Source organism: Myxine glutinosa, chromosome 6 (assembly GCF_964187855.1).
Source record: "Myxine glutinosa chromosome 6, kmMyxGlut1.1, whole genome shotgun sequence".
NCBI lineage: Eukaryota > Metazoa > Chordata > Myxini > Myxiniformes > Myxinidae > Myxine > Myxine glutinosa.
Genome location: NC_136266.1, coordinates 2580150 through 2595123, shown reverse-complemented (window position 1 = coordinate 2595123; position 14974 = coordinate 2580150). Strand labels below are relative to the sequence as shown.

At 38.9% G+C, this 14974-nt stretch overlaps 1 protein-coding gene across 11 annotated transcripts in view; it reads left to right on the top strand.

Moving 5' to 3' along the window:
* The window catches only part of LOC137429536 (cytosolic 5'-nucleotidase 1A), a 42939-nt gene that overhangs the window by 16278 nt on the left and 11687 nt on the right, over positions 1-14974 (top strand). For all 11 annotated transcript variants that reach the window (XR_013623749.1, XR_013623751.1, XR_013623750.1 and 8 more), the window contains one exon: positions 3863-3992. Coding sequence is in view for 8 of the 11 variants with exons in the window: in XM_078779560.1 (XP_078635686.1) it covers positions 3863-3992 (130 nt within the window). In the remaining 3 variants the exon portion in view is untranslated. The remainder of the gene's footprint in view (positions 1-3862; positions 3993-14974) is intronic.

The window sequence follows — 14974 nt, the reverse complement described above, 5'->3', positions numbered from 1 at the left end:
GAGAATGAATGGGATGGCAACATAGAGAGTAACCCAGTTTTAGGACCGGCAGAGAAGATAACCGAGAAGGAAGTTGAGGAAGCATAAAAGCAATAAAAACCACCGTTTAGAGGCCATTTTTCCCCGCAAAGTGGGGGTTGGCCTTTTCGGGGACCGTGGTAGTTGTTGTTTTTTGGTCCCCTTTTTGAAGCAATGTTTTACGGCCGGATGCCCTTCCTGACGCCAACCCTTTTTGCCGCCTTTAACGACAAACAGGGAATTACCAGTGAACTGGTACTCAATTAGCCGACCTCGGAAAGATGTACAGGCTGAGTCAACCCCCCTGGCATTAATTCGGCGATCGACCGAGATTCGAACCCAGGATCCTAGGATCCTAAGCCGGCACCCTAGCCGCTAGCCCAACACCAGGGACTCGGAAGCATAAAGCAGGAAGCATAAAAGCAATGAAGAGTGGAAAAGCGGGAGGGCCGACGGGAGTTGTGGGAGATATGTTGAAGGCAGCAGGAAGTCGGGGTGTGAAGAGAATGACAGAGATCTGTAATCTGGTGGTGAAAGAAGGCCGCATTCCAGTGGATTGGGAACTGAGTACCCTCGTCCCTCTATACAAGGGGAAAGGTGACCCTCTGGAGTGTGGCTCGTACCGAGCGATAAAGTTATTGGAGCATGGAATGAAGGTATTGGAAAGGGTGTTGGAGAGGAGGATAAGGAAGAAAGTGAAGATCGACGAAATGCAGATTGGATTTATGCCAAGAAGAGGAACGACAGACGCGCTTTCTATTGTGAGACAGTTGCAGGAGAACTACATGGAGAAGAGAAAGAAGTTGTTTCTTGGGTTTGTTGATCTGGAGAAAGCATTCGATAGGGTTCCACGTGAAGTTGTGACATGGGCATTGAGGAAGTTAGGAGTGGAGGAATGGTTGATCAGAGTAGTGATGGCAATGTACAAAAGAGCGTGCACAGCTGCAAGGACGAAGGACGGGAACAGTGGTGAGTTTGAGGTGAAGGTGGGAGTGCATCAGGGGTCGGTACTAAGTGCACTACTATTTGTAGCTGTGATGGAGGTGCTGGCTCAGAACGTAAAGGAGGGTTTACCGTGGGAGTTGTTGTATGCAGATGATCTGGTGTTGATTGCAGAAAGTATGGATGGACTGAAGGGGAAGATGAACAAGTAGAAGGAATGTATGGAGACAAAAGGTCTGAAGGTGAATATCAGAAAAACGAAGGTGATGGCAAGTGGTAAAGCATGTGGTGAGGTGGAAAGAACTGGGAAGTAGCCGTGTGCTGTGTGCAGGAAGGGTGTTGGAGGGAACTCCATTCAATGTACAATGTGCGCTGAGTGGGTTCATCAAAAATGTAGTGGTTTGAGAGGGTCATTAACCAGTGTGGCAGCTACATTCAAGTGTAAGGTTTGCACAGAGGGAGCTGCAGATGGAGGAAATGTTGAGTTGGATCTTGGAGAGGGCGTGAAGCTGGAAGGTGTGAAAACATTGCGCTACCTCGGAGACATGTTGAATGGAGAAGGTGGATCAGACTCGGCAACGATTGCTCGAGTGAGATGTGAATGGAAGAAGTTGCGGGAACTGAGTGGCGTGCTGACGAGGAGGGGAGTGTCGTTGAAGCTGAAGGGAAAGGTGTGTGCTGCATGTGTGAGAAGTGTTATGATTTATGGGAGCGAGACATGGGTAATGAACGTAGAGCAGCAACGAAGACTGGAAAGGGTGGAAATGCGAATGGTTTGGTGGATGTGGAGAGTATCGTTGAGAGAGAGGAAGACAAATGATGAATTGCGAAAGATGATGGGAATAGAGCCTGTGATGGATGCTGTGAAGAGAAACAGTTTGAGATGGTTTGGTCATGTGTTGAGGAAGGATGAAAGTGACTGGTTGAGAAGAGTGATGGAAATGGATGTTGAAGGAAGTAGAGGACGGGGAAGACCGAGAAAGACTTGGGTAAAGATGGTGGAAGAAGAAATGTGGGCAAGGGGGCTAACAAGGGGAAATGCAGAAAATAGGGCAAAATGGAGAAGATCGTCATGGGGACTGCAAGGCTAACCCATAACCATTTCCAAAACAATATCAAAACATATGTAAAACAAGAAAGAGCAATCAGAGATTGCAGACCCTCACCAGGACATGTTTTCAGTGTTTTTAAAGCTTTTGTGTTAAAACAAAATATGGCGGCCGAACCACTTGACCAATGACGTCATCGTTTTTTTTTTTTTCTCCACCAATTTATCCCAAGATGACGCTCAAGAAATTTCATCTTGATCAGATTAAGTTTTGTATTTGTCGAATTATGACGTCATAAAGGAGGCACCGATGACATTATCATTAACATATTTTATTCCCCATGGAGAGTTCTTTACAAAGAGCAATGTCTCCATTTTTTTTATTCAGCACTTTTGGAGATATAGAGGTGCAAAATTTTTCGGATTTTCCAATATGGTGGCCATACCACGTGACCTGTGACGTCATAATTATCATTAAAAAAATTATACAGGTGGAGTTGCACCAATGGTGAAAATTTCCTGTCAATCGGTCCAACGGTTGTAGAGAAAATCGTATTTATTCTGTGCGGATAAGCAAGCAAACAAACAAACAAACAAACAAACAAACGGACTCAAATGCAATACCCTCTCATCTGGCGAGGGTAAATAGAACGGCATTCATTGGAGAACATACCTCCACCAGGTGAACAGTTTGCATTTTGTATCCCAGAGTCGACCAGAAATCACAATACAGAATCACATTTAATCGAAATCATCCGTCCACCACTATTTCAGATATCCTGCTATGTATAGTTTTCGTCCCTATCTCCCAATGGTGAAGAATCAGTTAAAAAATTATACTAGCCGGATCCGAATCTTCACCAAAATCTAATCATTTCGTCCTCGTCACAAACGCTACATCTCTGCCAAATTTCGTCCGAATCCGTCCACAACTTTTTGAGATATCTTGTTCACAAACGGACAAACAGACAGACAGGGGTGAGAACATAACCTCCATCCACTTTGGGTGACGGACGTAATAAATAAAACGCCTTCAGACTAATTTAAAAAAAATAAGAAGAACTAAGTGATGCAGCCATGTATTACACAATCACAAGAAACAAAATGGCCACCACATAACCTGCCTCGAAAAACCATGATTGTAGTTTCCCTTGGGTGGTTAACGAGACACACACACACACACACACACACACACACACACACACACACACAGAAACTTACACACGGACACACACATACACGCATACATAAACACACACACACAAATAGAAACGTACACACACACACACACACACACACACACACACACACACACACACACACACACACACACACACACACACACACACACACACACACACACACACACACACACTTACACACGGACACACATACACGCATACATAAACACACACACACAAATAGAAATGTACACACACACACACGGACACACACATACACGCATACATAAACACACACACACAAATAGAAATGTACACACACACACACACACACACACACACACACACACACACACACACACACACACACACACACACACACACACACGAACACACACATACACGCATACATAAACACACACACACACACACACACAAATAGAAATGTACACACGCACACACGGACACACACATACACGCATACATAAACACACACACACAAATAGAAACGTACACACACACACACACCCCTCTGGGTTTTTTAAAATCGCTAATTCCCATTTGGTTTGTGTGTACATTGTATCTTGTTGTTGTTGTTGTTGTTGTAGTTGTAATGTGTGTTGCTGCATTTATAAAGATCACTTGTGAAGGTTTATCTGATTATAACCTTCAGGCTTTGGAAGTTGTAAATGAACGTCTCCGTGAGCTGTGCCCAGACAGTGACGATCTCTTTGACATCGTTCTGATGACAAACAACAACGCCCAGATCGGAGTGAGACTTATTAACAGCATCAACCATTACGGTGTGTTTTATATAAAGTGGTAACACACCGTTACACAAGGATAAAGTGGTAACACACAGTTAAACACAAGTATAAAGTGGTAACACACAGTTACACAAGGATAAAGTGGTAACACAGTTACACAAGTATAAAGTGGTAACACACAGTTACACAAGTATAAAGTGGTAACACACAGTTACACAAGTATAAAGTGGTAACACACCGTTACACAACTATAAAGTGGTAACACACAGTTACACAAGTATAAAGTGGTAACACACCGTTACACAAGTATAAAGTGGTAACACACCGTTACACAAGTATAAAGTGGTAACACGCAGTTACACAAGTATAAAGTGGTAACACAGTTACACAAGTATAAAGTGGTAACACAGTTACACAAGTATAAAGTGGTAACACAGTTACACAAGTATAAAGTGGTAACACAGTTACACAAGTATAAAGTGGTAACACAGTTACACAAGTATAAAGTGGTAACACAGTTACACAAGTATAAAGTGGTAACACACAGTTACACAAGTATAAAGTGGTAACACAGTTACACAAGTATAAAGTGGTAACACGCAGTTACACAAGTATAAAGTGGTAACACACAGTTACACAAGTATAAAGTGGTAACACACAGTCACACAAGTATAAAGTGGTAACATACAGTTAAACAAACTATTCAATGTGTACAAACTTCACAAACAACGTGACCAGACAGCTGTAATTGGTGAAGTTAGATCGTGTAACACCTGGAATTACCTGCAACTCTGTAAATCTACTGGGAGTATGTCGGGTGTGAAACAAAACAAAATGAAGTTGTATGCTCTCTGCTCTCACTCTTTAAACCCAGCAGTCTCTCTTTTGACGCTTACATAAACCCTTACATAAGATAGACCTGTGGGCCGATTGTCATTTCACCAAAGTCCTTATTTGTAAAACCATCGTAAGAGCAAAATGCAGTCCGAGTGATAGAGCATTCCGTTTTCTAACCTTGTCTAGTTATTACCCTAGTTATTACCTTAATATGTAACCTTGTGTAGTTATTGCCTTAGTTATTACCTTAATATGTAACCTTGTGTATTATTGCCTTAGTTATTGCCTTAATATGTAACCTTGTCTAGTTATTGCCTTAGTTATTGCCTTAATATGTAACCTTGTGTAGTTATTGCCTTAGTTATTACCCTAGTTTTTGCCTTAATATGTAACCTTGTCTAGTTATTGTCCTAGTTATTACCCTAGTTATTGCCTTAATATGTAACCTTGTCTAGTTATTGCCTTAGTTATTGCCTTAATATGTAACCTTGTCTAGTTATTGCCTTAGTTATTACCCTAGTTATTGCCTTAATATGTAACCTTGTCTAGTTATTGCCTTAGTTATTGCCTTAATATGTAACCTTGTCTAGTTATTGCCCTAGTTATTACCCTAGTTATTACCTTAATATGTAACCTTGTGTATTATTGCCTTAGTTATTGCCTTAATATGTAACCTTGTCTAGTTATTGCCTTAGTTATTGCCTTAATATGTAACCTTGTGTAGTTATTGCCTTAGTTATTACCCTAGTTTTTGCCTTAATATGTAACCTTGTCTAGTTATTGCCCTAGTTATTACCCTAGTTATTGCCTTAATATGTAACCTTGTCTAGTTATTGCCTTAGTTATTGCCTTAATATGTAACCTTGTCTAGTTATTGCCCTAGTTATTACCCTAGTTATTGCCTTAATATGTAACCTTGTCTAGTTATTACCCTAGTTATTGCCTTAATATGTAACCTTGTCTAGTTATTGCCTTAGTTATTGCCTTAATATGTAACCTTGTGTAGTTATTGCCTTAGTTATTGCCTTAATATGTAACCTTGTGTAGTTATTGCCTTAGTTATTACCCTAGTTTTTGCCTTAATATGTAACCTTGTCTAGTTATTGCCCTAGTTATTACCCTAGTTATTGCCTTAATATGTAACCTTGTCTAGTTATTGCCTTAGTTATTGCCTTAATATGTAACCTTGTCTAGTTATTGCCCTAGTTATTGCCTTAATATGTAACCTTGTCTAGTTATTACCCTAGTTATTGCCTTAATATGTAACCTTGTCTAGTTATTGCCTTAGTTATTGCCTTAATATGTAACCTTGTGTAGTTATTGCCTTAGTTATTGCCTTAATATGTAACCTTGTGTAGTTATTGCCTTAGTTATTACCCTAGTTTTTGCCTTAATATGTAACCTTGTCTAGTTATTGCCCTAGTTATTACCCTAGTTATTGCCTTAATATGTAACCTTGTCTAGTTATTGCCCTAGTTATTGCCTTAGTTATTGCCTTAATATGTAACCTTGTGTAGTTATTGCCTTAGTTATTGCCTTAATATGTAACCTTGTCTAGTTATTACCCTAGTTTTTGCCTTAATATGTAACCTTGTCTAGTTATTGCCCTAGTTATTACCCTAGTTATTGCCTTAATATGTAACCTTGTCTAGTTATTGCCTTAGTTATTGCCTTAATATGTAACCTTGTCTAGTTATTGCCTTAGTTATTGCCTTAATATGTAACCTTGTGTAGTTATTGCCTTAGTTATTGCCTTAATATGTAACCTTGTCGAGTTATTGCCCTAGTTATTACCCTAGTTTTTGCCTTAATATGTAACCTTGTCTAGTTATTGCCCTAGTTATTACCCTAGTTATTGCCTTAATATGTAACCTTGTCTAGTTATTGCCTTCGTTATTGCCTTAATATGTAACCTTGTGTAGTTATTGCCTTAGTTATTGCCTTAATATGTAACCTTGTCTAGTTATTGCCCTAGTTATTGCCTTAATGTCTAGCCTTATCTAGTTATTGCCCTGATGTCTAACCTTGTCTAGTTATTACTCTAGTTATTGCCTTGATATGTAACCTTGCCTAGTTATTGCCCTAGTTATTGCCTTAATGTCTAGCCTTGTCTAGCTATTACCTTAATGTCTAACCTTGTCGAGTTATTACCCTAGTTATTGCCTTAATATGTAACCTTGTCTAGTTATTGCCCTAGTTATTGCCTTAATGTCTAGCCTTGTCTAGTTATTGCCTTAATGTCTAACCTTGTCTAGTTATTACCCGAGTTAATGCCTTATTATGTAACCTTGTCTAGTTATTACGTTAATGTCTCACCTTGTCAAGTTATTACCTTAGTTATTGCTATAATATCTAGCATTGACTAGTTACTACCATAGTTATTGCCTTAATGTCTAACCTTGTCTAGTTATTGCCTTAATATGTAACCTTGTCTCATTGTTGCCCTAGTTATTGCCTTAATATGTAACCTTGTCTAGTTATTGCCCTAGTTATTGCCTTAATGTCAAGCATTGTCTAGTTATTGTCCTAGTTATTGCCTTAATGTCTAGCGTTGTCTAGTTATTGCCCTAGTTATTGCCTTAATGTCTAGCGTTGTCTAGTTATTGCCCTAGTTATTGCCTTAATGTCTAGCGTTGTCTAGTTATTGCCTTAATATGTAACCTTGTCTCGTTGTTGCCCTAGTTATTGCCTTAATGTCTAGCGTTGTCTAGTTATTGCCTTAATATGTAACCTTGTCTCGTTGTTGCCCTAGTTATTGCCTTAATGTCTAGCGTTGTCTAGTTATTGCCCTAGTTCTTGCCTTAATGTCTAGCGTTGTCTAGTTATTGCCCTAGTTATTGCCTTAATGTCTAGCGTTGTCTAGTTATTGCCTTAATATGTAACCTTGTCTCGTTGTTGCCCTAGTTATTGCCTTAATGTCTAGCGTTGTCTAGTTATTGCCCTAGTTCTTGCCTTAATGTCTAGCGTTGTCTAGTTATTGCCCTAGTTATTGCCTTAATGTCTAGCATTGCCCTAGTTATTACCCTAGTTATTGCCTTAATGTCTAGCGTTGTCTAGTTATTGCCTTAATATGTAACCTTGTCTAGTTATTGCGTTTTTTTTTTTTCTTTGTATACTGAATCGAGGCTCGTGAAAGAGCTGACATTTACTTCACAAACAAATCAACCAGACAGACAAAATATATAAAAAGAGGGAGCGGAAGACAAGAGAAGGGGAAGCACACAAACACTTGAGAGCACACAACATTTAAGAGCAGGGAGATGTGTGGGAGGGAGAGGGCTTGGGGGGAGGAGACTTGGGAAGTGGGGTGGGAGAAGTATAAAACACAAGGACACCAAGGATTTCCAAGACAGAAGTTGGTATTTCAAAAAAGTGGAATTGGGGTGAAATTAGCGGGGATAGAAAAGATCAAGGTTTTGGATGGGGGAAGATAAGAGATGGTGGTGAACAGCTGTTTTAAAGAGCTGGAGGGAGGAGTGGGATTGAAGAGAGTGAGGGAGTTTGTTCCAGAGGCGGGAGAAGAGAGGAATGAAGGAGTGAAGGTGAGCAGAGAGTCTTGATTTTGGCAGTTTAACCATAAGAGGGTTGCAGGCAGATCTTGTGCGACCTGTAGGAATATTTTCGGTACAAAGCCCAGAGAGAGCTGGGGGGGCAAGGCCAGAGAGGAGTCGGTAGAAGACGGAAAGACCACCAACCTGCCTGCAGTGAGTGAGTGAAAGGCCCTCGGAGTTAGCTTCATCGCGGGAGATTCCAATGATTCTGAAAGCTTTGGTTTCAACAGCGTGAAGACGAGCTAGGTGTGAGGCAGGAGCACCAGACCAGAGGGGAGAGCAGTATTCCATAGAGCTGCGGATGAAAGCCTTGTATGGCGTGAGGAGCTCAGGTGTGCCAAGGAAGGACTTCGCACGACGGAGGATGCCCAGTCGGCGACTGGCTTTGGAGGCCAGCTTGGAAATGTGGTTTTCCCAAGAAAGATCATGGCAGATAGTGAGACCCAAAAGCTTGAGTGACAGAACTTCTTGGAGAGGATTATTCACAAAGTGGATGGGAGGGTTGTCCAGTCGATCTTTTCGAAGAGACATCGTCTCATTGTAAGCTTGTCCTTGTTAACATGTAACCTTGTCTCATTGTTTCCCTAGTTATTGCCTTAATATGTAACCTTGTCTAGTTATTGTCCTAGTTATTGCCTTAATGTCTTGCGTTGTCTAGTTATTGCCTTTATATGTCACTTTGTCTCATTGTTGCCCTAGTTATTGCCTTAATGTCTGGCGTTGTCTAGTTATTGCCTTAATATGTAACCTTGTCTAGTTATTGCCCGAGTTATTGCCTTAATGTCTAGCCTTGTCTAGTTATTGCCCTAATGTCCAACCTTGTCTAGTTATTACCCTAGTTATTGCCTTAATATGTAACCTTGTCTAGTTATTGCCCTTATTACCTTAATGTCTAGCCTTGTCTACTTATTGCCTTAATGTCTAGCCTTGTCTAGTTATTGCCTTAATGTCTAACCTTGTCTAGTTATTACCCTCGTTATTGCCTTAATATGTAACCTTGTCTAGTTATTGCCTTAATGTCTAGCATTGTCTAGTTATTGTCCTAGTTATTGCCTTAATGTCTTGTGTTGTCTAGTTATTGCCTTAATATGTAACCTTATCTCATTGTTTCCCTAGTTATTGCCTTAATATGTAACCTTGTCTAGTTATTGTCCTAGTTATTGCCTTAATTTCTAGCGTTGTCTCGTTATTGCCTTAATATGTAACCTTGTCTAGTTATTGCCCTAGTTATTGCCTTTATATGTAACTTTGTCTCATTGTTGCCCTAGTTATTGCCTTAATGTCTGGCGTTGTCTAGTTATTGCCTTAATATGTAACCTTGTCTAGTTATTGCCCGAGTTATTGCCTTAATGTCGAGCCTTGTCTAGTTATTGCCCTAATGTCCAACCTTGTCTAGTTATTACCCTAGTTATTGCCTTAATATGTAACCGTGTCTAGTTATTGCCCTTATTACCTTAATGTCTAGCCTTCTCTAGTTATTGCCTTAATGTCTAGCCTTGTCTAGTTATTGCCTTAATGTCTAACCTTGTCTAGTTATTACCCTAGTTAATGCCTTAATATGTAACCTTGTCTCGTTATTACCTTAATGTCTAACCTTGTCTAGTTATTGCCCTAGTTATTGCCTTAATGTCTAGCCTTGTCTAGTTATTGCCCTGATGTCTTACCTTGCCTAGTTATTACCCTAGCTATTACCTTAATATGTAACCTTGTCTAGTTATTGCCCTAGTTATTGCCTTAATGTCTAGCCTTGTCTAGTTATTACCTTAATGTCCAACCTTGTCTAGTTATTGCCCTAGTTATTGCCTTAATGTCCAACCTTGTCTAGTTATTGCCCTAGTTATTGCCTTAATGTCTAGCCTTGTCTAGTTATTGCCCTGATGTCTTACCTTGCCTAGTTATTACCCTAGTTATTGCCTTAATATGTAACCTTGTCTAGTTATTGCCCTAGTTATTGCCTTAATGTCTAGCCTTGTCTAGTTATTACCTTAATGTCCAACCTTGTCTAGTTATTGCCCTAGTTATTGCCTTAATGTCCATCCTTGTCTCGTTATTACCTGAGTTATTGCCGTAATATCTAACCTTGTCTGGTTGACTTAATGTCTAACCTTGTCTAGTTATTGCCCTAGTTATTACCTTAATGTCTAGCATTGTCTAGTTACTGCCCTAGTTATTGCCTTGATGTCTAACCTTGTCTAGTTATTGCCTTAAAATGTAACCTTGTCTCATTGTTGCCCTAGTTATTGCCTTAATATCTAACCTTGTCTAGTTATTGCCCTAGTTATTACCTTAATGTCTAGCGTTGTCTAGTTACTACCCTAGTTATTGCCTTAATGTCTAACCTTGTCTCATTGTTGCCCCAGTTATTGCCTTAATATGTAACCTTGTCTAGTTATTGCCTTAATGTCTAGCATTGTCTAGTTATTGTCCTAGTTATTGCCTTAATGTCTAGCGTTGTCTAGTTATTGCCTTAATATGTAACCTTGTCTAGTTATTGCCCGAGTTATTGCCTTAATATGTAACCTTGTCTAGTTATTGCCCTAGTTATTGCCTTAATATGTAACCTTGTCTCGTTATTGTCCTAGTTATTGCCTAGTGTTTTCTAGTTATTGCCTTAATATCTAACCTTGTCTAGTTATTGCCCTAGTTATTACCTTAATGTCTAGCGTTGTCTAGTTACTACCCTAGTTATTGCCTTAATTTGTAACCTTGTCTCGTTATTGCCCTAGTTATTGCCTTAATATGTAACCTTGTCTAGTTATTGCCCTAGTTATTGCCTTAATATGTAACCTTGTCTAGTTATTGCCCTAGTTATTGCCTTAATATGTAACCTTGTCTAGTTATTGCCATAGTTATTGCCTTAATATGTAACCTTGTCTCATTGTTGCCCTAGTTATTGCCTTAATATCTAACCTTGTCTAGTTATTGCCATAGTTATTGCCTTAATATGTAACCTTGTCTCGTTGTTGCCCTAGTTATTGCCTTAATATGTAACCTTGTCTCGTTGTTGCCCTAGTTATTGCCTTAATATGTAACCTTGTCTCGTTGTTGCCCTAGTTATTGCCGTAATATATAACCTTGTCTTGTTGTTCCCCTAGTTATTGCCTTAATATGTAAGCTTGTCTAGTTATTGCTCTAGTTATTGCCTTAATGTCTGGCGTTGTCTAGTTATTGCCTTAATATGTAACCTTGTCTCGTTGTTGCCCTAGTTATTGCCTTAATATGTAACCTTGTCTCGTTGTTGCCCTAGTTATTGCCTTAATATGTAACCTTGTCTAGTTATTGCCCTAGTTATTGCCTTAATGTCTAGCCTTGTCTAGTTATTACCTTAATGTCCAACCTTGTCTAGTTATTGCCCTAGTTATTGCCTTAATGTCCAACCTTGTCTAGTTATTACCTGAGTTATTGCCGTAATATCTAACCTTGTCTGGTTGACTTAATGTCTAACCTTGTCTAGTTATTGCCCTAGTTATTGCCTTAATATCTAACCTTGTCTTGTTATTGCCCTAGTTATTGCCTTAATGTCAAGCCTTGTCTAGTTATTGCCCTAGTTATTGCCTTAATGTCTAGCATTGTCCAGTTACTGCCCTAGTTATTGCCTTGATGTCTAACCTTGTCTAGTTATTGCCTTAAAATGTAACCTTGTCTCATTGTTGCCCTAGTTATTGCCTTAATATCTAACCTTGTCTAGTTATTGCCCTAGTTATTACCTTAATGTCTAGCGTTGTCTAGTTACTACCCTAGTTATTGCCTTAATGTCTAACCTTGTCTCATTGTTGCCCCAGTTATTGCCTTAATATGTAACCTTGTCTAGTTATTGCCCTAGTTATTGCGTTAATGTCTAGCATTGTCTAGTTATTGTCCTAGTTATTGCCTTAATGTCTAGCGTTGTCTAGTTATTGCCTTAATATGTAACCTTGTCTCGTTATTGCCCGAGTTATTGCCTTAATATGTAACCTTGTCTAGTTATTGCCCTAGTTATTGCCTTAATATGTAACCTTGTCTCGTTATTGTCCTAGTTATTGCCTAGTGTTTTCTAGTTATTGCCTTAATATGTAACCTTGTCTAGTTATTGCCCTAGTTATTGCCTTAATGTCTTGCGTTGTCTAGTTATTGCCTTAATATGTCACCTTGTCTCATTGTTGCCCTAGTTATTGCCTTAATATATATCCTTGTCTGGTTATTGTCCTAGTTATTGCCTTAATGTCTGACCTTGTCTAGTTATTGTCCTAGTTATTGCCTTAATGTCTAGCGTTGTCTAGTTATTGCCTTAATATGTAACCTTGTCTCGTTATTGTCCTAGTTATTGCCTCGCGTTATCTAGTTATTGCCTTAATATGTAACCTTGTCTAGTTATTGCCCTAGTTATTGCCTTAATGTCTAGCGTTGTCTAGTTATTGCCTTAATATGTAACCTTGTCTCATTGTTGCCCTAGTTATTGCCTTAATATGTAACCTTGTCTAGTTATTGCCTTAATATGTAACCGTGTCTAGTTATTGCCCTAATTATTGCCTTAATTTGTAACCTTGTCTCGTTATTGCCCTAGTTATTGCCTTAATATGTAACCTTGTCTAGTTATTGCCCTAGTTATTGCCTTAATATGTAACCTTGTCTAGTTATTGCCCTAGTTATTGCCTTAATATGTAACCTTGTCTAGTTATTGCCCGAGTTATTGCCTTAATGTCTAGCCTTGTCTAGTTATTGCCCTAATGTCCAACCTTGTCTAGTTATTACCCTAGTTATTGCCTTAATATGTAACCTTGTCTCGTTGTTGCCCTAGTTATTGCCTTAATATGTAACCTTGTCTCGTTGTTGCCCTAGTTATTGCCTTAATATGTAACCTTGTCTCGTTGTTGCCCTAGTTATTGCCGTAATATATAACCTTGTCTCGTTGTTGCCCTAGTTATTGCCTTAATATGTAAGCTTGTCTAGTTATTGCTCTAGTTATTGCCTTAATGTCTGGCATTGTCTAGTTATTGCCTTAATATGTAACCTTGTCTCGTTGTTGCCCTAGTTATTGCCTTAATATGTAACCTTGTCTCGTTGTTGCCCTAGTTATTGCCTTAATATGTAACCTTGTCTCGTTGTTGCCCTAGTTATTGCCTTAATATGTAAGCTTGTCTAGTTATTGCTCTAGTTATTGCCTTAATGTCTGGCGTTGTCTAGTTATTGCCTTAATATGTAACCTTGTCTCGTTGTTGCCCTAGTTATTGCCTTAATATGTGAGCTTGTCTAGTTATTGCTCTAGTTATTGCCTTAATGTCTGGCGTTGTCTAGTTATTGCCTTAATATGTAACCTTGTCTCGTTGTTGCCCTAGTTATTGCCTTAATATGTAACCTTGTCTCGTTGTTGCCCTAGTTATTGCCTTAATATGTAACCTTGTCTAGTTATTACCCTAGTTATTGCCTTGATGTCTGGCGTTGTCTAGTTATTGCCTTAATATGTAACCTTGTCTTGTTGCCCTAGTTATTGCCTTAATATGTAACCTTGGCTAGTTATTGCCCTAGTTATTGCCTTAATGTCTAGCGTTGTCTAATTATTGCCTTAATATGTAACCTTGTCTCGTTGTTGCCCTAGTTATTGCCTTAATATGTAACCTTGTCTAGTTATTGCTCTAGTTATTGCCTTAATGTCTAGCGTTGTCTAGTTATTGCCTTAATATGTAACCTTGTGTAGTTATTACCCTCGTTATTGTCTTAATGTCTGGCGTTGTCTAGTTATTGCCTTAATATGTAACCTTGTCTCGTTGTTGCCCTAGTTATTGCCTTAATATGTAACCTTGTCTAGTTATTGCCCTAGTTATTGCCTTAATGTCTAGCGTTGTCTAATTATTGCCTTAATATGTAACCTTGTCTCATTGTTGCCCTAGTTATTGCCTTAATATGTAACCTTGTCTAGTTATTGCTCTAGTTATTGCCTTAATGTCTAGCGTTGTCTAGTTATTGCCTTAATATGTAACCTTGTGTAGTTATTGCTCTAGTTATTGCCTTAATGTCTAGCGTTGTCTAGTTATTGCCTTAATATGTAACCTTGTGTAGTTATTACCCTAGTTATTGTCTTAATGTCTGGCGTTGTCTAGTTATTGCCTTTATGTGTAACCTTGTCTCGTTGTTGCCCTAGTTATTGCCTTAATATGTAACCTTGTCTAGTTATTGCTCTAGTTATTGCCTTAATGTCTAGCGTTGTCTAGTTATTGCCTTAATATGTAACCTTGTGTAGTTATTACCCTAGTTATTGTCTTAATGTCTGGCGTTGTCTAGTTATTGCCTTTATGTGTAACCTTGTCTCGTTGTTGCCCTAGTTATTGCCTTATTATGTAACCTTGTCTAGTTATTGCTCTAGTTATTGCCTTAATGTCTAGCGTTGTCTAGTTATTGCCTTAATATGTAACCTTGTGTAGTTATTACCCTAGTTATTGTCTTAATGTCTGGCGTTGTCTAGTTATTGCCTTAATATGTAACCTTGTCTCGTTGTTGCCCTAGTTATTGCCTTAATATGTAACCTTGTCTAGTTATTGCCCTAGTTATTGCCTTAATGTCTAGCGTTGTCTAATTATTGCCTTAATATGTAACCTTGTCTCGTTGTTGCCCTAGTTATTGCCTTAATATGTAACCTTGTCTCATTGTTGCCCT